General features: G+C 41.6%; 1 protein-coding gene across 3 annotated transcripts in view; it reads left to right on the top strand.

Annotated features, from left to right (window-relative positions):
* The window catches only part of WIPF2 (WAS/WASL interacting protein family member 2), a 40,858-nt gene extending 18,128 nt beyond the window's left edge, over positions 1–22,730 (top strand). For 2 of the 3 annotated variants that reach the window (XM_081932104.1, XM_081932106.1), the window contains exons 2-8: positions 7,173–7,285; positions 11,362–11,494; positions 13,235–13,348; positions 14,726–15,388; positions 19,761–19,970; positions 21,394–21,495; positions 22,554–22,730. In XM_081932104.1, the coding sequence (XP_081788230.1) occupies positions 7,229–7,285; positions 11,362–11,494; positions 13,235–13,348; positions 14,726–15,388; positions 19,761–19,970; positions 21,394–21,495; positions 22,554–22,594 (1,320 nt within the window). In that variant the 5' untranslated portion in view covers positions 7,173–7,228 and the 3' untranslated portion in view covers positions 22,595–22,730. Of the gene's footprint in view, positions 1–6,298; positions 6,444–7,172; positions 7,286–11,361; positions 11,495–13,234; positions 13,349–14,725; positions 15,389–19,760; positions 19,971–21,393; positions 21,496–22,553 lie in introns of all 3 variants that reach the window. The other variant, XM_081932105.1, reaches the window with a different exon arrangement.
* Positions 22,731–24,947: the final 2,217 nt, after the last annotated feature.

Raw genomic sequence — 24,947 nt, 5'->3', positions numbered from 1 at the left:
ACAATGAAAGATCTTAGCACGATCATTGTGGCGACCCAATATTCCGCTGATGCCACTCTTGATTCAGTTAAATTTGCCTCTTGAGCTTTCTCTGCCCCTGTAGCCTCAAGACACTTCCTGTGGTTAAAGAACTGGCAGGTTGATAATAAATCGAAGTTTCACGTGATATCAGCTCCATATGCAGGCGAAAAGCTCTTTGGGGAATCCTTGGATCCATTTTGGTGGAAAATAAGGAGAAAAAGAAAGTCCTCCCATCTAAAGCTCAGTGCCAGGAGTCCCGCCCAGCTCCATATCGCAGACAACAATTCTACAGGCCCTCTGAACCTGACTTTCAGCAAAACAGGTATTGGGGCCCCAGGGGGGACAGATTCCAGTCCAGGAATTTTTTCCAGGACAGGAATAGAGATCAGGGTCAGGCTAAACGGCCCTTTCGAGGGGCTAGCGGTCGTCCCTTCCACAGAGGGAAGTGAATCGAATCCCACACTTCCCATAGGCATCATTTTACGTCACAATGGGAACACATAACGTCAGATGCCTGGGTCCTCTTTTCTATCCCGAACTACTTCAGGTCCTTCCCTTTGTCCCAGAACCCAGCGAGGCGTGAGCTAGTTAAGCTCGCAATTCAACACATTGGAAATTAGAGTGATAGAGCCGGTTCCATTGGAGGAATGGGTTGGGATTTTACTCTAAACCTTTTCATAGTGCCGAAGTGTTCTGGGGGGTGGAGAACGATCCTGGATCTGAAATGTTTGAACAGATTCATTGTATGCCGCCAGTTTAAAATGGCGTCATTGGCCTCCATATTACAGGGTGTTAGAAAAGGTGACTATGGCCTCCATAGATCTCACCGAAGCATACTTACATATCCCTATCTTACCTTCCCACCGCAAATATCTTAGGTTCACTAAAGAGGGGGTTCATTATCAGTATAGGACGTTACCCTTTGGTCTGGGCTGAGCCCCGAGGACTTTCACCAAAGTCATGGCAGCTGTCGCAGCTTTCCTTAGGTCCATTCCTGTGCAATTACAACTTTACCTTGATGATTTCCGCCTCCCCCCCCCAAGATGGCGGTGCGCTTAGATGCTGCGGCTTTGAGCTCCTGGTGCCACAGTAGAGTTAGGCAAAAACTAGTCTATACCCGCAGGGAGTTATTAAAGATTGGATCTTCTAGTCGACGAGATATTACCAGCAACTTCCAGCAGTCTCATAATATATCGAGTGACATAGTAAGACTGCCAGGCTCTCCATGGATTGTTGTTGGGCCTAGGAGGCGGCGAAGAGAGCAAAAGCAGAAGCGGGGATGCAGAGCTGGTTTGCTAGTTCAGTTACGGAAGCAGCCTCACAGACCAGCATTACCAAGCATTTTTCTAACCAACTCTAGATCCTTTGTCCACAAAACTGATGAACTACAGCTATGGATGGCAGCGAATAAGCTCATTCGTGACTGCTGTGTGATGATCATCAGAGACCTGGCTTCATCCACTTGTACCGGATGCGTCAGTGGAGTTAACTAACCACACTACACACCGCTTTGACAGAAACAGCAACTCTGGTAAAAGCAAAGGTGGAGGACTTTGTATTTACACACATAATAACTGGTGTACTAACAGTAGAGTTGCTTATACTTACTGTTCTGCAGATGTGGAATTCTTAACTCTCATTTGTCGACCATTTTATTTACCTAGAGAGATTTCTGTTATAATTATCACTGCTATCTATCTGATGCAAATGTTAGCACAGCGCTCTCTTAAGTTTGCACATCTCTTTGCTACTGTGCCCAAAGTATATCCCCCTTAGGAAAAGGATACAACCAGTCTTGAAAACTGTCAAAATCTGGACGGAGGGAGCACTCTGCCAGTTGCAGGACTGTTTGAGACTACCGAGTGGAGTATATTTGAACACTTGGAGCTGCAGGAATTCATTGACACTGTACTCTCATACATTAAAACATGCACAGATAATGTAACAGTGAATAAGCGCATCAGAGTTTACAGTAATCATAAACCCTGGATGTCAGCAAAGGTACAATCACTTCTGAGAGCCGAAACTCCACCTTCAAGGCAGGAAACGAAGACAAATACAGTGAAGCCAGGGCAAACTTGAGAAGAGGCATTAAGGCAATGCCTTAATACAAGGCAATTACAAACAAAAGCTAGAGAAGTATCTGGAAGATAATAACTCAAGACAGGTCTGGCAGGGGCTACAACACCTAACCAACTATAAGGGCAATACGAAAAAAAATAGCCAATGCTAATGCCCTGCTAGTAGAGGAGCTAAATAGCTTCTTTACCTGCTTTGAGGTCAAACGATCAGTCTCTGTAAGACCCTCTGACCTCCAGCCACTCACCCTGGATGAACATCAAGTGAGAGCTGAGCTGAAGGCTGTAAATGCCAACAAAGCTGCAGGTCCAGACCGGGTGTTAGGGAAAGTGGTAAAAACCTGTGCTGACCAATTAACAGGGGTTTGGCTAAAGTCCCATTGTGGCTTGAAGCAGCCACAATTATCCCAGTTCCGAAGAAAGCACCATAAAAAGCTTGAATGACTATAAACCCATTGTACTGATGTCTATAGTGATGAAGTGCTTTGAGAGACTGGTCCTACAACACCTCAGGTCCCGTCTTCCACCAAATTTTGATCAACACCAGTTTGCTTATAGAAGCAACAGGTCGACAGGGGACGCCATCACCACTGCTCTACATATTGCACTGAGCCACCTTGAGAAATCTGGGAATTATATCAGAATGCTTTTTATAGACCATAGCTCGGCCTGTAACACCATTTTACCAGGAATTCTCATTGAAAAGTTGACTGACCTGAATTTCCCTCCCCTCACTTGTGAATGGATCAAAGGCTTCCTGACAGATCGTCCACAAACAGTAAGGGTTGGGTCCTTTACATCTTCCATGTTGAAGCTCAGCACAGGCTCCCCTCGGCTGTGTGCTTAGCCCATACTTGTACTCGCTGTATACATATGACTGCATATCTTCTGATCCATCCAATATCATAATAAATTTGCAGACAACACAACAGTGCTGGGTCTCATAACTGAAGGGGACGAATCAGCATACAGGGAAGAAGTCCAGAAGGTATCCGCATGGTGCTCAAGAAACAACTTACATCTAAAAACTAGTAAGACAAAGGAGATGGTGCTAGATTTCCGGAAGCACAGAGAGGAACCTGCCCCACTGTATATAGAGGGGGGCTGGGTGGAAAGGATTTCCTCTTTTAAATTCTTGGGAGTGCTTATTAGTCAAGATCACCTGGAAAAACAACACATCTCTGGTGATTGGAAAGGCCCAACAGAGACTTCATTTCCTTAGAGTCCTGCGAAAAAATCAGGTGGAACAATGGCTGATGACCTCTTTCTATCGGTCCACCATAGAAAGTGTTCTCACATATTGTATTACAGTATGGTACGTTGGTTTAACAGCTGCGGACAGGAAGGCACTATAGAGAGTGATCAGTTTGGCACAAGAAACCATTGGTTGCCCTCTGACACCACTAGATGACATCGCCAGATCTCGCTGCTTTAGCAGAATAAGGAAGATACTCAGAGATGATTCATACCCTGGCCAATGGGTCTTTGCACTTCTACCATCAGGCAGAAGACATCAGAGTATAACCAGCCAAACAAACAGGTTTAAAGATAGTTTCTATCCTTGGGCTGTGAGACTTAAATACAACCACAATCACTCCATGCACACGCTAGTTTTTTTTCTTTTTCTTTCTTTTTTCGTTTCTGTTATAATTTTGCACCAGTGAGGTTAAAACCAATTTCGTTGTATTTAAGTACAATGACAATAAAGATTATACTTAAACTTATGATGTCTTGGTTCAGGCTCATACTTATGAGCAGACCATGCGGGATGTCCAACTCACCATCAAGACCCTCCAATGGGTCGGATTCTCCGTTAATTTTGATAAAAGTTCTCTTAACTCCCACCACGAGATTGCTGCACGTGGGAGCAGTAATTGACTCCAAGGCAGGGGTGGTCTTCCTGTCCCAAGAACTTAAATCCAAATTGCAACAATTAGTTCAGGAAACCTGGGTCAAGAGGGTGGTCTCGATAGTGGATCTCTCACGTCTTTTGGGAACAATAATCTCTTGCATAGGGATAGTTCCCTGCATGTGTTTTCATGCCAGGACATTACACTGTGCCTTGATCCCATATCAGAGAGAAATGATGAGCAACTCACCTTTGGCCATTCCAGTGTTTCCGCAGGTCCGCCTGTCGCTCCGATGGTGGCTGTCAGCGGCACTCAGCCAGGGGTCGCAGTTCAGAGAGCCACAGAGAGTAACCGTGACTACGGATGCAAGTTTCTTCGGCTGGGGAGCATTGATGGGTTCAAAGATGATGCAAGGCCATTGGACAAAGACAGATTTCCTTCACAACATCAACTATCTAGAGCTCAAGATGGCACGTCTCGCTCTCCGGCATTTCCAGCATGACTTACATCACAAATATGTGTTACTTCACACCGACAACATTGCCACGAAGGCACATGTGAACAGGCAAGGTGGGACTCATTCCAGGGCTCTGTGGACAGAGGCACACAGACTGATCTCGTGGGCGGAGGCTCATGTGATATCAATAGTAGCGGATCACATTTCCGGGACTGCCAATCACCAGGCAGACTGGCTCAGTCGAGCCACAGTAGATCACGGGGAGTGGCAGCTTCACCCAGACATATTTCAGCATATTTGCCATAGATCCGGACTCCAGTGGATCTGTTTGCAACTCCGGCAAACTCTCAACTGCCAAGATTTGTGACCAGATATTGGACTCGAGGAGCCGAGGACACGGATGTGCTCAGATGCCGATGTCCGTTAGGCCTTCTCTGCGTCTTCCCTCCCCTTCCCCTTCTAGAGACCATCAGAAAGATAGTGTCAGAGGGGGCGGAGATAATTCTATTAGTGCCGGACTGGCTCAGGTGGCCATGGTTTGCGGACTTGGTCCAACTGTCAGTGTCTCCGCATTGGAGAATTCCCAGGGATGAGATTTGCTTGTGCCAGGGGGTGTTAATTCATCCAGAGCCTCAATGGCTCAAATTAACCGCCTGGCACTTGAAAGGACCATTTTGAGTAGGGCACAGGTGTCTGCTAAGGTTATTTCCACCTTAGAAGCAGCCAGGCAACCTTTGACCACTAGAATATATAATGCTACGTGGTCGGCGTTTGCAAAGTGGTGTGCGTCTATTTAAGCAGAGGACACGGTGCCTCAAGTTTTAGACTTCTTACAGGATGGATTAGACAAGGGTCTAGCATACAACACCTTACGTCACCAAACGGCGGCGCTTTCCATCATTTTGCCGGGCGAAGGTCAGGTTCCCCTATCTCATCTTCCTTTAGTTAGGAGGTTCTTAAGAGAAGCTTCCAATATTGCCCCTCCGGTGGTACATAGATTCCCCACGTGGGACTTACCTTTAGTTTTACAGGCTATGACAGAACCTCCTTTTGAGCCGATTCGCTTGGTATCTCTTCAACTTCTAACTCTGAAAGTAACTTTTTAAATTGCTATAACTTCGGCTAGACGCATCTCAGAGATTGGGGCTCTGTCTTCGCGTGATGATCTATGCATTTTCCACCAGGATAGGATAACCTTAAGGTTGGACCCTGCCTTTCTGCCGAAACTTAATACTCCTTTCCATAGGGCACAAGAGATAGTGTTGCCCAATTTTTGTCCGACTCCATCTCACTCTAGCGAGCGACTTTGGCACAGGCTTGATGTCCATAGGGCACTGAGAATTTATCTCAAGCGGCCTCATTCTGTAAATCAGAAGCTCTTCTGGTGTCTTTCCAACCATCCATGCAAGGTGCAAGGGTGACATCTAACACGATAGGTAGGTGGTTGAAGAAAGCAATTTCCTTGGCCTGTGAAGCTAAAGGCAAGAATCCCCCTCAGGGAATCACTGCACATTCTACTCGCAGTGCGGCCACCAAGGCGGCATGGACGACTAGAGCGCCATTTGAAGATATCTGTAAAGCAACTTCTTGGGCAATCCCTACTTCATTTATTCAACTCTATAGATTGGATGCTTACGGGTCAGCTGAAGCATCTTTCAGCCATAGAGTGTTGCAGCAAGTAGCGGCTCCATTAGCTGCTACCAATTTATAATTTTTCCCTCCCTGTGGATGTTTGGGTACGTCCCACTGGTAGCACCTCCCTCTGCTCATCATTGAGAATGATCGTTGGTACTTACATGAACATTGAGAGAGGGAGGTGCTACCCTCCCATCCTAGTAGGGTAGCGGCTTGGGGGGAGGAGTTGTTTGTTCCTTGTGACATTTGATTCACAGGTTTACTCCCTACGACCTCGAGAAAACTGGGCAGAAGGAGTAGAGGCGTGGCTGTAACAATTTTATCTCAGTCTATGGACCAATCAGGATTGATGATAGCCCACTGGTAGCACCTCCCTCTCTCATCATTAGAATCAACATTCAGGTAAGTACCAACAATCATTTTCCTATTTCTTTTTATTATTTTCAACTTTTATTTTGTTATTTTCATTATTTTGAATGGACGTATTATTATATTGTAAGGTTAATATATAATTGTTAAATTTATAAATGAGTTAATATGAAAACAGTATAAAATGAGTTAATATCTAAATTAACTTCCAGCTCTCAAAATGTGTAAGCAATATAGCTCCCAGGATTTCCAGTCAGTAGTGCCCGTCATCTATTTGGAAGATACTAAATTGGGAACTGTAATAAATGCAAGTAATGCTCCAGTAGAAGCAGTGCACAATATAAGTAGTCCTCGACTTACAAAGTTCATTTAGTGACCATTCAAAGTTATAACTACACTAAAAAGGTAACTTATAATGGTTTGCACACTTATGACTGTTGCAATATCTCCATGACCATGTGATCAAAATTCAGCCACTTGGCAACTGACTCATATTTATGACAATTGCAGTGTCCCAGGTCATGTGATCATTGTTTGCAACTTTTAACAAGCAAAGTCAATTGAAAAGCCAGATTTGCATAATAACTGTGGCAAGAAAAGTTGTAAAATGAAGCAAAACTCACTTAACAAATGTCTCGCTTAACCACAGAAATGTTGGGCTTAACTGTGTTAATAAATCAAGAACTACCTGCATATTTTAGTGTAGTCCTCTTCTATTGTATCTGTCCTCTAATCATTGTCTTTTTCCTTCCAACACTGCAGGTTTATGAGTGATCAAACATTCTTTTTACACTAAGCCAGGAGGGAGTGTAGCAAAGATGCCAATACCACCACCTCCTCCACCTGGGCCTCCTCCTCCTCCAACTTTGAATCAGGTAATCCTTCTGCTTCTATGTATTGTTTTCTCTCTGGTACAGATTAACCACAAATAATCTTTACTTCTACCAATTATTTCAGCTTGTGTATCTTCCAAATATGCAGACAACTGGCTCCAGTCCCAGTCAATATGGTTTTGACTTAGAATTTTGAACATGGGAATTCATACATTTGGAGAGTGCTTCAGTTGTTGCTAAAGGGATATAAGAAGGGAGTCCAAACCCTGAGAGTCAGGTCCAGTTTCTGTCCTATATCACTATGTTCAGGTAGCATAACTAGGAAAAAACCATAACTAAGGCAGAATATCAGCAAATAGCCCAAGCCTGTAAAGATAAAGTAAGGAAAGCTAAGACTCACAATGAAGAAAGGCTTGCCACAAAAGTAAAAAATAACAAAAAAAGCTTCTTCTAACATGTTAAAAACAAGAAAAAGGTTAAGGAAACAATTGGTCCATTGCTGGGAGAAAGTGGCAAGAAGGTGACAAGCAACAGGGAGAAAGCAGAACTATTTAGCTCATTTTTTGCATCTGTCTTTACACAAAGGGATAAAACAGCTCATCCTATGAAAAACAGCACCACAAAACTCAGATTAGGAACACAAATTGAAATAGGGAAGAAAATGGTAAGTGAGCACCTGTCCACCCTAGACGAGTTCAAATCACCAGGACCTAACGGATTACACCCCAGAGTTCTGAAGGAACTGGCAGACGAGATCTCAGAACCACTGAACTATATCTTTCAGAGATCCTGGAGCACTGGGGAACTGCCAGAGGACTGGAAAAGAGCTGATGTGGTTCCCATCTTCAAAAAAGGGGAAAAATAGATCCAGGAAACTATAGACCTATCAGCCTGACCTCAATACCAGGAAAGATTCTGGAAAAGATAATCAAGCGATGAATTAGCGAACACCTAGAAGTAAACAAAGTAATAGCCAAAAGTCAACATGGGTTTGTCAAAAACAGATCATGCCAGACTAATCTTATTGCATTCTTTGACAAAGTGACAAAATTAGTGGACCAGAGGAATGCCGTCGATATAGTTTACTTGGACTTCAGTAAGGCATTTGATAAGATAGACCATAGCCTACTACTAGATAAAGTAGAAGAATGTGGGTTGGACAGCATCATTACCAGATGGATTCGTAACTGGCTGACCAACCGCACTCAACGTGTAGTTCTCAATGGAACTGCATCTACGTGGAGGAAAGTATGCAGTGGAGTACCCCAAGGCTCTGTTTTAGGCCCAGTACTCTTCAACATCTTCATCAATGATTTGGGTGAGGGAATAAATGGGGAACTCATCAAATTTGCAGATGACACCAAGCTGGCAGGAATAGCCAACACTCCAGAAGACAGGCTTAAGATACAGAAGGATCTTGACAAACTTGAACATTGGGCACTATCTAATAAAATGAAATTCAATGGTGAAAAGAGGAAGGTTCTACATTTAGGCAAGAAAAATGAAATGCACAGGTACAGTATAGGTGGTACCTTGCTCAGTAGTAGTAACTGTGAAAGGGATCTTGGAGTCCTAGTGGACAACCATTTAAATATGAGCCAGCAGTGTGCAGCAACTGCCAAAAAAGGCAACACAGTTCTAGGCTGCATCAACAGAGGGATAGAATCAAGATCACGTGAAGTCTTAATACCACTTTATAATGCCTTGGTAAGGCCACACTTGGAATACTGCGTTCAGTTTTGGTTGCCACGATGTAAAAAAGATGTGGAGACTCTAGAAAGAGTGCAGAGAAGAGCAACAAAGATGATTACGGGACTGGAGACTATTCCTATAATTTATATATGTTAAGTAGTTAACACCAAGTTACATAAAATTATAAGGCAGTGCGTTCATCATATACAGTGCATTCACATCGTATACAGTGCTTCATATTAAGACCCCGCTTCACTTTTGTTACTTCTTCAGCCTTATTCTACAGTTGTTGAAATTCATTTTTTTCCTCATTAATCTACACTTGGAACCCCATAATGACAAAGTGAAAACAATTTTAGAAATGTCTGTAAATTTATTAAAAAGTGAAAAACTGAAATATTACATTGGCATAAGCATTAGACCCTTTGCACCAACACTTGAAATATAACTCAGGTGCCCCCTATTTCTCTTGATAGTTGCTGCATGTTTCTACACCTTGATTGGAGTGCACCTGTGATAAATTTTTGGACATGATTTGGAAAGGCACACATAGAAGGCCTCACAGCAGGCAATGCAAACTGTAGCACAGTAAAAACCACAAGGTCAAAGGAACTGCCTGCAGTTCTGCTGCACTGAAGGTTCCTAAGAGCACAGTGGCCTCCATAATTTTCAAATGGAAGAAGTTTGGCATAACTAGGACACTTCCAAGAGCTGGTCGCCTGGTCAAACTGAGCAATTGGGGGAGAAGGGCCTTAGTAAAAGAGGTGACCAAGATCTTGATGATCTCTCTCAGCTCCAGACATCCTGTGTGGAGAAGGGACAGAGTTCCAGAAGGACAACCCTCACTATAGCCCTCCACTGATCTGGGCTTAAAGCAGAGTGGCTAGACAGAAACCTCTCCTCAGTGCAAAACGCATGAAAGCCCACTTGGAGTTTGTAAAAAAAGCACCTGAAGGATTCTCAGATTCTGAAGAACAAGATTATCTGGTCTGTTGAAACCAAGATTGAACTGTTTGGCCTCAATTCTAAATGTTATGTCTGGAGGAAATCAGGCACCACTCATCCCCTGCCCAAAATCATCCCAACAGTGAAGCATGGGGATGGCAGCATCATGCTGTGGCATGTTTTTCAGCAGCAGGGACTGGGAGCCTGGACAAGGTTGAGGGAAAGCTGAATGGAGCAGAGTACAGGGACATCCTCAATGAACACCTGTTCCACAGCACTCAGGATCTCAGACTGGGCCGAAGGTTCACTTTCCAACAGACTATGATCCTAAGCACACAATCAACACACAGGAATAGTTTAGGGACAACTTTGTGAATGTGCTAAAGTGGCCCAGCCAGAGCACTGACTTGAGCTCTATTGAACATCCCTGGAGGGACCTGGAAATGATTGTCCATTGACGGTTGCCATCCAACCTCACTGAGCTTGAGAGGATTTGCAAGGAAGAATGGCAGAACATCTTCCAGTCCAGGTATGCAAAGCTTGTTGCATCATACCCCAAAAGACTTGAGGCTGTAATTGCTGCCAAAGGTGCTTCAAGAAATTACTGAGAGAGAGGTTTGAATACTTATGCCAATGTGATATTTCAGTTTTTTACTTTTTGATACATTTATAGACATTTCTAAAATTCTGTTTTCATTTATTCAATATGGATTGGATTGGATTGGATTGGATTTATTAGATTTATATGCCACCCTTCTCCCAAGGACTCAGGGCGGCGTACAGCATTAAAAAACACATAGTACAAAAGTTAAAAGGAAATTAGAAACAGTCCAAAAAAACAAATCCAATTTATATAACACTCACATTTTAAAAATTAAATAAAATTAAAACTGTCAAAATCTGTATTGAGTGTACATTAATGAGAAAAAATTGAATTTCAACAACTGTAGTATCAGGCTGTAGCATAAAAAGTTGACAAAAGTGAAGGGGGTCTGACTACTTTTTGAAGGCACTGTATGTATGAAGACCACAGATTATATACCTTTTGCATTGATCCTTCAGGAGGTATCCCATTACTGCTCTAGTTCACATGATATAAAGAAGTAGGGCTGGAGGGATCCTGAGATATGACATCCAATATAGTAGGTGCCCATAGATTGACCACCAAGAGTGATTTGATTTCAATGCTACAGATACGCATAAATGGACCAAAGAATGAAATATTTATTGTAGGTTGATGGATAAAAATAATGGAAAGAGTAGGAATTGCAGATGAGGTGAAAGTGGTTCTTTGAAAGCCACAATAAGGATTTTTTAGCTGTAGAAGTACAAGCCTCCTGGCTATAGAATTGTGCAAAAGTGTGCAGTTCATTACATGCAGCCTTTTTTTTGGTGATGTAAATGAACGACTTTTGTGATCTTCAGGCTGCCAAGGGATAAGAATTTTTTTTTCATTTTTTTGGTGCAATATTTCCTTTCAGGCAAACACAGAAGCACCAAAATTGAGCAGAGATGAGCAGCGAGGGAGAAATGCTCTGCTACAAGACATTTGTAAAGGGGCCCAATTGAAAAAAGTGGCTCAAGTTAATGATCGCAGTGCGCCTATCCTTGAAAGTAAGTAGGTGAATTAAGCAACTGTCAGAAGATTTTTGTCGTCAAATTAAAGGAAAGGTGTTGCATTCCCCCCCAGTCCTCCTTTTCTTTTAGAAGTAATCTGTAGCTCTTTAGATATACAAGATGGGTTCATATATTTCTATTCATGCTTTGCATGTGCTATGAACCCAGACATTGGAATTTATTCAACAAATTATAAGTAGACAGAGCATCATTTCCCATAATGTGTGAATCAGGTCAGCAATACAAACAGAATTTGAGAATTAACTGAATTCCAGGCACTTGAGAGAACATCGTCCAGAAATTAAATAAAGGCAATTAGGTGAGGATTTGTTGCCAGTAAAATTATTCTTGGATCAGCCTACTGTGAGATGGATTGTTCTTAGTTCAGTACCGTAAATAATTATTTAGGCCACTAAGATACAATCTGTTGTCTTCTCACTGTACTTCTGACCACAAATTACTTTGTTTTCTTCTGGTTAATTCTTGTTACATAGTGTCCAAATTGATTCTGCTGTTATTGTATGCTTATCTTGATTGTTTCAAATTTAATTGTTCTAGTTTAGGAAAGAGGGAGGAAAAGCCTTTGTGGAGTTTGAACTGTTATAGTTTAACCATTAGAATTTCTACTCAGCACCACTGTATTTCCTACACCTGTTGTGTATACTAAAGATATTTTAGACTTCCCAAAGGGAACTTACGATGCTGGGCAAACTAAGTCCAGCTCTGCACAATAGTAAAGAATGTAAACTGCCTGAAGTCTTTAGGTTAATATTAAATATAGATAAAGTCGAAGCATTTACAAATTATTAGTAAACATTAGTAGGAAGTGGTGACTCAGTGGCTAAGATGCTGAGCTTGTTGATCAGAAGGTCAGCAGTTTGGTGGTTTGAATCCCTAGTGCCGCATAACGGAGTGAGCTCCTGTTACTTGTCCCAGCTTCTGCCAACCTAGCAGTTCGAAAGCACGTAAAAATGCAAGTAGAAAAATAGGGACCACTTTGGTAGGAAGGTAACAATGTTCCGTGTGCCTTTGGCATTTAGTCATGCCGGCCATATAACCATGGAGATATCTTCGGACAGCGCTGGCTCTTCAGCTTTGAAACAGAGATGAGCTCAGCCCCCTAGAGTTGGGAATGACTAGAGCCATGATGGCGAACCTATGGCACGTATGCCACAGGTGGCACATGGAGCCATATCTGCCGGAACGTGAGCCTCAGCTCTAGCATGCATGCGTGCATCAGCAGGCTGATTTTTGGCCTTCCAGAGAGCCGGGGGAAGCTATTTTCACCCTCCCCAGACTTCAAGAAAGACTCTGGAGTCTGGGGAGGGCGAACAACTGGCCCAATGGGCCAACCGGAAGTTAGTTTGTGGAGGCGCGTTTGCATTATGGGTGCTGTCATGCACATGCGCTATCGTTCACGCACCCTCACATTTTTGGCACCCAACAACAAAAAGGTTAGCCATCACTGGACTAAGGGAACCTTTACCTTTACCTAGTAAACATTAGAAACAAAAGTTTCTGAATTTTGCATTTTAATTTTAAGAATAAGGAGAACATCTCTTTAAAGCATTCTAGAGGAAAATACATTAAACTTTGGACATTTGAATAACAATATCAAATACCATTAGTTGCAGGTAGGCCTAGCAATTATGGGTTTGCTTCCAATAGCTGTATTTGATAAACTTTTTGTGTTACACAATCTGACAAGTTAAATAATATGGAAGCCTTTTATTACAGAATCCAAGAGTGGCAGCAGCTATACTTCTACTACATCTGTCCTTCCAACAAAGGTGGGCCTTTTCCAAGGTGGTATCCCCAAACTACGACCCATGGGCGTAAAAGAGAGTTCAGGTGATGTTTTTAAAAATACCTTTTTTAGCAGTTTTGAAATGTGATTTGCTTTCCCTTGCTGTGCCCTATAATTGAGTCTGTATTCCTTTTACTTTCTATTGGAAATAATACAGTTTAGGCATTTAAAATCTGCTAATCATCTGCAATTAGGAATACATATTTATCAGTGGGTATAATCTCTGTTCAAACAGATCTGTAAGTTTTATTAAATTGTACGGTCATTTTTACCTATGAGCTTTATCCCTTTAAGAAATAAGACAACTTTTCCCAGCAGAGCTATCGTGTTTCCCCCCAAATACATGTACTGATAATAAGGCCATGCCACATTTTTCTGGTGGGCAAAAATATAAGCCCTCCCCTGCAAATAAGCCCCCTGGACAACCCCCCACCTCCGGCCAGGCAGAGCAGCGCTCACCAATCTAGCGGTATCCCGAAGGTGCCAAGCCGCGGGAACCGGGGGGGGGGAGGCAAAGGTGATAGCATTGCTTGGAGCCTTCGGGATACCGCTAGGTCGGTGAGCAGTGCTGTGCCCAGCTGAAGAGGGGAGTTGCTGGGTGGCTGCTCTCAGCAGTGCAACACAACAGCCATGAAACCACCACGCTCATGAGCAGCCACCCAACAAACCCCCTTTCCAGCCGGGCACAGCCCCATTCACTGATCTAGGGGTATCGCCAAGCCACGTGAGCACCTGTTCGCCGCCGCCCGGCTCCTGTGGCTTGGCTCCTTCAAAATGCCAGTTAATGGAGCTCTGCATGGCTGGAGAGGGGGGTTGCACGAGCAGCTGTTCCGCTTTCGCTCACGCACCTCCCAGCCTCATGATGCCCTGGCCCAGCTCTCTATAGAGGAAGGGCACCGCCGCCGCATGGCTTTTTCGGTGGCTTCCAAACCGAGTCTTCCGGCAGTAGCTGCTCTGGGTGTACGCTCTATGGTTGTGGGCCAGCTGCCGGCAGAGCGCCATTCACTGGCATTTCGAAGGCCCCAAGTCGCGGGAGCCGGGCAGCGGCGAACAGGTGCTCACGTGGCTTGCCGATACCCCTAGGTCAGTGAATGGCGCTGTGCCCGGCTGGAAAGGGGGTTTGCCGGGTGGCTGCTCATGAGCGTGGTCGCTTCATGGCTGCTCTGTTGCGCTGCTGCGACAGCACAACACAACCATTCGCCCATGAGGCTGTGCCCGCCTCTTTGGGAGCCCGCTCGCAAGAGAGCAGCCACCCGGCAACCCCAAAACAATAAACCCACCCCTCATAATAAGGCCCAAGCCATATTTTGTGAGTAAAAAGAAAATAGGACCCTGTCTTATTTTCGGGGAAACACAGTATCTGTAAAGGCTTTGATCCATTTAGCTGATTTTATATATCACTATTTATTTTATTTTTCCAGACAACTCCTCTGGGAAGGTACTACATCAGGGTCCTGGGGGTAGATCAGCTGCACCCAAGCCTCCTGTGTGTGCTACCAGCACCCGACCCCAAGATGACACTGAAAATAGCCGAGCTTCTCCTCCAGAGCTTCCACGCATGCAGAGACCTTCATTGCCAGATCTTTCACGGCCAAACAGTGCTAGTGGCACTGGTATGAAGCACAGCTCTTCAGCCCCACCACCACCACCTCCTGGACGACGAGCCAATGCTCCTCTTGCTCCACATTCTATGCATAATAGCAAAGCACCTTCCTACAACCGTGAGAAGCCATTGCCACCAACTCCAGGTCAAAGGCTTCCAGGAAATCGTGATGGCCCACCAGCTCCTCCTCCCATCAAGCCACCCCCATCCCCAGTAAATATCCGGTCAGGACCAAGCAGTCAAAACCAATCCTTGGTACCTCCTCCCCCACCCTACCGACAGCCTCCTGGTGTCCCTAATGGCCCTGCCAGCCCTATTAATGAATCTGCTCCTGAGCTTCCCCAGAGACACAATTCCTTACATAGAAAGGCACCTGGTCCAGGGAGGGGTATGGCACCTCCCCCTCCTCCTTCAGCATCTCCTTCCTTACAAAATAACCGCCCACCACCTCCTGCCCGTGATCCACCAAGCCGAGGTGCAGGTAAGAGATTTTTATAGCCCCTTCAACTTAAAAATACCATATTTTGGGGACTATAAGTTGCACTTCCCACCCCCCAGTGGGTGGAAATGTCTGTGCGTCATATAGAGCGAATATTGCCCAAACCCCACCCAATGGCCCCCACCCTTTGGCCTCTGCCTCCCCGCAATTTGCTTCCTTGCAGCAAACAGCCTGGTCAGCTTCAGCACAGCCTGATATAGCGCGAGCAGCTGATTGGCAGTTGGATCGGCCTCCCGAAATACTGACGATCAACTGTTCCAGGCTGCAGGGATCGCTGCCACCTATCACCGCCTCTGCGGACCCCATTTTCTGCCTCCATGCGCCCATGTTTGGCCTCCATGTGCCCCATTTTTGGCCTCTGTGCCGCCCGTTTTCAGCCCATTCCAGGCGGCGGGGATTGCTGCCACTTATCACTGCTGAACGGGGCAGAGGCTGAAAATAGGATGCGTAAAGGCTGAAAATCGGGCGCACAGAGGTGGCGATAGATGGCGGGAATCCCTGCAGCCTGGAACAGCTGATCATCAATATTCTGGGAGGCTGATCCAACTGCCAATCAGCTGCTTGTACTAAATCAGGCTGTCTTGAAGCTGACCAGGCTGTTTGCTGTTTGCTGCAAGGAGACAAATTGCTGAGGGGCAGAGGCAGATTTTTTTTCTTGTTTTCCTTCCCAAAAGCTAGGTGTGTCATATAGTCCGAAAAATATGGTAGGTTGTGGAATTTATAACAGTCAACGTTTACTGTCTGAAAACAGAAGTGTTAGCACACAAAAATACTTCAAAGCTACTGTATATCTTCTAATTTGGATATATAGAGATAAATTTACAGAAGATGCTAATTGCCCTTTCACAAAAAGTAATGTTTATTTTATGGAATAAGGATTATAACTAGAAAATATCTGCAAATGACTTTGGACATTTAAATGTTTATAACAACGTTTAATGACATGTTTAGGAATTTGGGTTCTAGCTGATCTCAAAATTATTGATTTGATATTTCTGAAAAAAAATCCTATTTGCAGTGCTAAAATTTGATGACATCAATGTGGACCATGAGTTAGGAAATTCTTCGTCCAACCACAAAGTCATTATGAATACTTTAGACAAGCCACAGTTCTCTCACTGTCAAGCTCTTCATCTTCGGTATTGGTCTAAATTTGTTCCCTCAGGGAGACAGTGATAATTTTACAGATGAATATTGAATACTTGATAGTAATTTCATAATGTCTTCCTTGATGTTCTAACTGGACAATACCAATGATTAAATATAGGGTTTATCCATGAAGGATGCTGCTTTCTTTGAAAAAAATTGAAAAGTTACGTTTGACAGATGTAGGAGGGCAGTTTTTTCACCAAGTCTTTTTGAACAGGAATTGGATATTTCATGTTCTGAGTATGGTATTCATTGCAAGTCTCCCAAAATAGGGAATCCATTATGAGGCAGGTCATCAGTCTATATATAAAGTTTTTTTTATTTTTTCATTTTTATAACATATAATCACATGTATGCTATTACATAGCCAACATCGTATTGTATTATTAAATGTTTATATCAATTCATCTTACCATCAACTCCCAAAAACAATTACTGGCTCTTCTGCCCTCCATACACCATATTTGTACCTTATCCATCACTTTCTTCTCCCTCTCTCCTCCCCCTCCCTACCTCCTTTCTTCCCTCTGTCACCCTTCTCTACTTCCCCTTCCTCTCTCCTTCTCCTCTCTCCCCTTTCCACTCCTCCTTTCTTTCCTCCTTTCCCCCCCCCTCCTATCCCTCTCTTCTTCCCTTGCCTATGTCCTCTACTTCACACTCTTCGTTTCATTTACTTGGTGTATTTCAGCTTCTGAGCAAGCTCCATTTTATGTTGATGGTATTTATAATTCCTTTTCAATATATATATATTTAATTTTAACATATATCTTCCTCCTCCTTTAAAAAAAAATAGAACAAAAAAGTATACATATATAGTCATTGTGCTTTTAACACACAGACAACACCCCCCCCCCCCCCGGCCAAGCCTAATTTTGGTCGAGATGTAGATCTGGTTACAATTCCCAGCTATTCTCATCATTATATTTATATAATTGTACATCCTTACTCACCCCAATTTGTGACTCTGTCTTTAAATCGGAATAGTTTCCCATTGTAAGTATATTTCATGTTCCCTCTCCATTTTTCCATATCTTGGATTAGATTACCCTTAATTGTCTATAAATGGCAATCCTTACCGTTCAATGTTCATTACAATTCCCTTAATGTACTATATAGAATAACAAGCGGTAAACATCTCACTTTGTTCATCATCTTAAAAGTTCTATATATGTCCATGTTTCATATATTTTAACCCATGCTTAATTGTCCTTCTATTGTCATATTCAATCAATTAGCAACTCAGTTAAATTATCATATATAAAAGTGAATCACAAACCTCTGCTTTACAATCTCTCCATATCAGTTTCATATTTGTCCACATTCCATATATTTTAATCTTTATTTAATTATCTTTCCATATTCAACCAGTTAGGAACTCCATTTTTTGTCATATTTAGGAATAAACTCCTTATCTTAGCTTTATATTTTCCCATATAACAACTTCTAGTTGTCTGATTTTTTCCTAGTAAGTCTTTTGTCCCACTTCTCTGTTTCTGCCTTCTCCCTTTTCTTTGTTTTGATACATCCATCCTCTTAAATTTTTCCCAAGCCACCGTCAAGAAGATCTTTTATATTTCTCTTTGTTGTGGTCCTGTAATCTCCTACTTCAATTTTCCTTATGCCACTGACAACCTCCAAAACATCTTTTGTCTGCTTTTTATTCCCTTTTGTTGGAACATATCCCTCCTTTACAATTTTCCTTCCCTCTGTTTCTACCCCTTCATTATCTTGCCCCCCTTCTTCTTTGCCTTCTTCTTTAAATACCTGTTTCTCTGGGTTCAGAATTCTATTTAGGCTTGATTTTAATGATTTATGCATATTTTTATAATTTCATGTAGTTCTTCAAATTCCCAGATTTCCATGATGTCCAGTTCCAAAGTTACAATTAGTTATACAGTTCTTATTTCAGAGTTCTGGTCCACCTTAAATTTTCTGCTTCAGCTGCTGTAGAGAAGAGCAATGGGAGCCATCTTGGTCTTTTGTTCTTCCTTAATGTCTAGTTCCAAAATTGCAGATAGTTATACAAATCTTATTTCAAGGTTCTGGTCCACCTTAAATTTAGTTAATTTAACTACTGTAAAATCGGAAGAGAAGCTGGAGCCATTTTAAACTTTTGCAGAAAAAAAGGAAGGGGGAAAAAAACCTTCAGGAACCTGCAGTTCTTGACTCTGTTATTATTTCCTTTCTTGTCACCCCTCATCTCTCATTGGTCATAGCTGCTCAAAATATATTAATTGGAATAAGTTTGCATACAGCCAAAACTTGGGTATGTTTCTTCTTCGCCTCCTGCTTTTCCAAGTTCCGATTTACCGTAGTTGGTTAATTTCCCACACAAGCAGGACTAGATTATCAATTGTCAATGAAGATAGTGCTTTTTTCTTGATCTTCTCCCTTGTTACATTCTATCTCTCATTAATTGGGGTTGCTTAAGATATATTAGTTAAAAAACACTCGGACGAAATAAATCTTCACGCTCCTAGACTCCTTTAAAAACACAATCTTTTCAAGTTGGAAGCCAAATTTAGAATTAGTATTTGAGTGGGTTTGTCACTTCTCTGCTTTCTCCCTTTCTGTCCAAATTGTTTCAAACAAATGGCTTGGGTGGGGGTAGTGTTTCAACCCTCCATTTTGAGGGTTGAAATCTCTCATTTTGAAATGAGAGATTTCAGAAATGTTGAGTTGAAAATGTTTTACAAATAAATTACATAAACATTTGGTGATTCTAAAGGGTAATCAGCTGATTCCTGGAAAAGATACAGCTGCATTAAAGGATATTTGAGTGGTGAGATATTCAGGCTCTGCATTTCTCTTATTTATTTCTCCTACTCATAGCACTCACCAAATCTGTCAGGATTATAATCAAATGTATGACTTTTTTATTGCATGCAGGGTGAATGACGTAAAATATGAATAGAAAATGAATTGCCAGTTTAGTTGTGCACATCATATATTTCTGGCTACCAAAAATCTATTTTCAGAATTGGGCTGCATCTGTTATATTTAGGTACAGTAGTTTGTGTATCACATTAAGCCACGATTTGGCTTGTTTGATTTCAGTTGTAAACTCAACTACTGTATCTGAACCATAATATATATCTTAAGTGTTTGTATCTGCCTTTGTAGTTTATTCAATAAATATGGCTAAAATAATTATGATTTTGCAGTTTAGTCCATGTCTTTGCTGACCTGGAGAATTTCTGTTTAGCTCCACCACCACCACCACCCATGATACGAAATGGTGGAAGAGATGCACCTCCACCACCTCCACCCTACAGAATACATGGGTCTTCAGATCCCATGAACCGTGGAAAACCACCCCCACCTCCTACCAGAACACCAGTTGGACCACCCCCTCCTCCCCCACCAATGAGAAATGGACATCGGGACTCTATCTCTACAGTTAGGTCTTATTTGGGTGAGTAAGAAGATTTATTTATCAAGGCTTATTGTTGCCCTGATAGGATTCTTTGACATTTAAGTTGAATAGGAAAGAGTCAAGATTCTAGACTATCAAGAAGGGAACAGTTGTTACTAATCTTCTTTGTTTAATTCTGAAGACTATAAAAATATTTAGATTAGTCTGGAGATTTTTTTTCTTTTTGAGTATGTGGTAAAATCAAGCTCTGCTGCTTTATGTTAGGAGCGATTAATAAAATGTAACATTTTTGCCTTAAATATTGATATAAAATTATACACATTTGATGCTTGAAATTAATCTAATCTAAGGTTCACTGGATTAATCTGTTAGTCTAGTGAACCTACCAAATTTAATTACAGCAGAATACAAAAATTGATCATATTGTATCTGCAAGAAAGACAAAGTAGTTTTAAAAAGTTGAATATCTGTAACCTAATACTCTCTATGTGAAATACATATAGAAGTAATTCATTTTATATGCTTTATGTTTCTTTTGATATTCTGATCAAAATCTGTCAGGAAATGCAAAGAACGTGATGTATATTTTATGTACCGTATTTTTCTGAGTATAAAACGCACCTTTTTCCCTCAAAAAAGAGGCTGAAAATCTGGGTACATCTTATACACTGAATACAGTATTTTTTGCCTCCTGAAGCCTCGCCCCCTTCACCAAAATGGCCATGTAGAGCCTATAGAAGACTTTCAGAGAGCTTCTGGGACTGGGAAGGGCAGAAATGTGTGAGAAATGTGCCGTTTTTTGCTTAAACCCCCCCCCCCCTCCAGGAATACTCTATAAACCTTCTACAGACTCTGCACGGCCATTTTGGTGAAGGGGCGGAGCTTCGGGAGGCATAAAATGCAGTATTCAGTGTATAAGCCTCCTAAAGGCTATGCTTGCAGTTTCTTTAACGAAAAAAGGGCCCATTTTTGCCAATAACGGGCCGTTTTTTGCTTGTTTATTGGGGGGCCCACCCCCAGGAGCACTCTGCAAACCCCCTAAAAGCTATTCATGCCTTTTTGGGGGGCGGGGGAAGGCCCGTTTTCACAAAAAACGGGCCGTTTTTGGGAGGTTTGTAGAGTGCAAAACCCCCTTTGCCTCTTCAAAACCTTGGTGCATCTTATACTTTGGTGCGTCTTATACTCTGAAAAATACGGTAACTCTTTAATTGCTGAATTACATTTCCAAGTGGCAATAGTTTCTTTACTTTAGGTGCCAGATGAAATCTTGCTGAATTGTGGCCCAAATCTTCTATCTATGAGGTCTAACTACCTCATGATGTTTAGTCGGCCATTTTCATCTTGCACAAGATTTTCTCAAAGCCTTAATGATAAAAGCAGCAGGACCAGATGGGTGTGACCTTCAGTTTTATCTACTAAAACCCACCATTTATTTTGTTTCTTATTTTTTAATCTTCTGCAGATGACTTTGAATCCAAATACTCTTTTCATCCAGTTGAAGATTTCCCAGCTCCAGAAGAATTCAAATATTTCCAGAGAATTTATCCCAGCAAAACTAACAGAGGTAAGTACTAAACTAATGTAGTACATCACAATGTTGCACTCACAGTTTGCAAACTGGCATGCTTAACAGGTGATTTAAGGACAATCCATAGGGCAAAAATGCTGCCATCCATAGTATTAGTCAAATTCTATTTACCATTAATTTACTTCTACCAGGTAGTCCACTCAGTCAGTGGCTATTTGAAGTTAGGATGGCATTGAATGAGGGGTACTTACAACAGATTCTTGTACTTACTGGCGGCTGCAGCATTCCACTTCAACACGTTCATCATTTTTGACCTTCACTGCTGGCTTTTAAGCAAAAACATGGGAAACTGTCAAGAGGTTACAAATGGGGATCGTGTGTGAGTTGTCTAACAAAGCCAACTGGGAACTGCTGGAACAGTCACATGACATTGCCCCTTATGACCTTGTTGCTTAGTGATGCAGTTCCCAGTCTCAATTACTGTTGGTGATTGTTTCTTGATTGTTTTCCAAATTATGCCAATTCTGCAGCCTTATATATGTTTGCCCACAGTTCTCAAATTGCCATAGCACCATAGGAAACTAACGAGAATGCAATGGAATTTTACAGTTTTTGAGAGAAGTATAACTGTTCAGTATTTCTTTAAACCTAGAGATGCCATGAAAGAAACATTGAGAAAAAATGTTTAGGAATTACTGAACTGTGCATTTGGATTTTGTCTTTTCATAAAGGAAGAAGGAAAGATATTAGAAACATATATGGATATAGAGGTATCTGAAGCAGATAGGCAATAAGGATGACAAAGGAGCTCAGTTTTTACGTAATGAACAATTTGTAGGAGGATATGTTAACTAAGGCAGGTATTTAAGTTTTTTAGAAAGTGATAATAAATGCTTTGGTAGTATTAATAGGCTTTCTATTTTTTATAAACTAAAGATAGATAGACAGACAGACAGACAGACAGACATTTTCTTAGGATGATAACATCCATATAAAAAATTATGGTCTTTTTAGTTTGGTGGTCATGGTTCCTATAGAAGGAAGCACCTGGATGTATTATACCCATGTATTAACAATCTCTCTTATATTTTCAGCTACTCGTGGGGCCCCTCCTCTGCCTCCTGTCCCTAGGTGAAAAACAACAAATGAGCATTTTTGCTTAGCACCAAAACAAATAAGACTTTGTTCTTAAATTCTCTCCCCGCCTCCAAAAAATCATTCCTCAGAAATCTGCATGAAAATACATTCCTGCTTTTTTTTAACTGCAAGAACCTGGATGGACTTATTATTACTCAACTTTGTCTATGCATTTCATTCCCTGATATAAAAAGGCATCTGTGGGCATAGCCAGGTGAGAATATTCCTGCAGATCAATACTGATTTCCTACCTTTCCTGCTATCTTTGTCACGAAGGGAGGAAACCCCACAATTCATAAACACTACAGTTCAAGAACAAGGGAAGAGTGAATGTTTCCCAGGAAAGGAAACCAAAAAGAACAACAAAAAGGGGGCCAAGTTGAAGCAGTTATTTATAGATGCTTGATTATCATAAGGAAGGAAATGGCCACAAATTGTATGCATTAGGGAACATCCATTTTTTAAAGGGTTGTGCTATGAAAAGAATTGAAATGGCTGCTTCATTTTTCATTGCAGGCACTACATTCTCAATTATTAAACTTTGTAACTTAAAGCAGAAAGAGAAAGATGAACTAAATAGCCTGTCTTAAAGGCAACTTAAAAAATTGATAATGCTGCATAAGAATAGCAGTATCTGTAGAAGTGCACCAACAAAAGAGGCGAGTATAGCAGTTACCATGCTATGTTTTGGCAGAGTTCTTGTCCTGCAGATCTGGACCCATAATCCTTGAATGTCAGTTTCTATAAAACATAGGTGGCATCTTAAATGAAGCTTCTCAAAATGGGATTGTGCTTCTACAGAATAAAAGACACCATTGTAGAGATGAACAGATTGTAAAGTCTAATAGCCATCATTGATACCTGTGTTGTATTAAAAAAAAAGGCATGACTGATACTGAGGCAGTAGTACCCCTTAAAAGTAAAAAGAACAATGTCCTGACAAGCACTGGGGATGAAGAACTAGTTTATAGGAAACTAGTGGATTAATGTTGCAATATAATGCTGGCCATAAATAATACACTGAAGATGCTACACCGGTATAGAACAATATATATATATATAATGTTCCAACTTATTAGAAGAATTCCTAATGCTTGAATATCCTGTGTCTTCAGAAGATCCATCTTGCTTTCATTAACAGAAATGTCCAGCTTCATTGTCTTATCCTATGAATATCTTTCAGACATAATCAGTCTTGAAAATGTAACCATCTATTGCTGAGGGATGGCAAAAGAATGAGAAGTATTCTATTTTTTTGCTGAGAAGTGGATGGGCCCTGGCTACTACCTATCCTAAGAAGAGCGTCACTGACTGACTGAAAGTCCCATTGGCATACATTCCGGTCTAGTAATGGGGAACTTACCTTCGATGGCAGACTTCCAGTTACAGTTTTTAAATGACACACCATTTTGTTCTAGCTCAAAGCTGATCTTTAGTGGTTAGTACCTACTTCAATGAAACAACTTTGGAAGTGATAGAAACTGGTGAAATCCTTTCATATTTTATTTCTGCTGGTTGTATACAATTGACAACATTTTCTGTGGTTCTTGCACAGACATTTTAATGAGGTGGAGGGTTGTCAGTTATGTTTGTGACTTTTAGGATGTTTGTTAAGTCCTTTGCAAGAGTGCCACTAATTCCAGCTAGGTCTCTTAGTGGTGTTATAAGAGATTTGATAGTGCTGGCCTTGTCCCTGAGATCAAAGGAGGTATTTATATTTAGTGTTTTACAGTATCAGAAAAAGGCCAAGTATGGATTGCACATCTGCTTCTCAACACAGTAGTTTACACTGCTGAAGAATCCCCGATGGGGATTCATCTCTCCCTCTCTCCATATAAATCTGTTAGAAAGCAGATTCTAGCAGTAGAAATGCCCAATTCTGGACTAGACACCACTAAGCAGACTCTGAAGCAGAAGCAAAAATTTTCCCTCATTTTATCTCATGCTCTGCAGGTGGTTGTAACATCAAGCCTAGATTGCTTGTTGGTGTTTTGCCTTATACAGTAGTTCCGTTATGTGATTGGTACCAGATTTATTATAATTATTGTGCGTATTTACTCTTAAAAATGTGGCGTTAGAAAATTTGTGTTATAATGATAAATATTGATCTATTTTGTATGTTGTAAAAAAATTGTAGGCTTGCTAGCCATATACTACAAAAATTCCTTTACCACCTACTTTTTTTTTTTAATGACGATGGAAATTTGTCTGCTTTTAAGTTAATGACTGGGCAGTCTCTCATGTTGAGGGACTAATGCTTGGTCAGAGGAATTTCTTTTTTTCTTCTGGAAGAAAATTAAAATCTTATCCAGCATAACTCGCTGGGAAGAGAAGTTAAATGCACTGTGCAT

The sequence above is a fragment of the Natrix helvetica genome (genome assembly GCF_964273705.1).
Source record: "Natrix helvetica genome assembly, chromosome: Z".
NCBI classification, from domain to species: domain Eukaryota; kingdom Metazoa; phylum Chordata; class Lepidosauria; order Squamata; family Natricidae; genus Natrix; species Natrix helvetica.
Note: the sequence above shows the minus strand (reverse complement) of the source record. Positions and strands in the feature narration are given on the sequence as shown.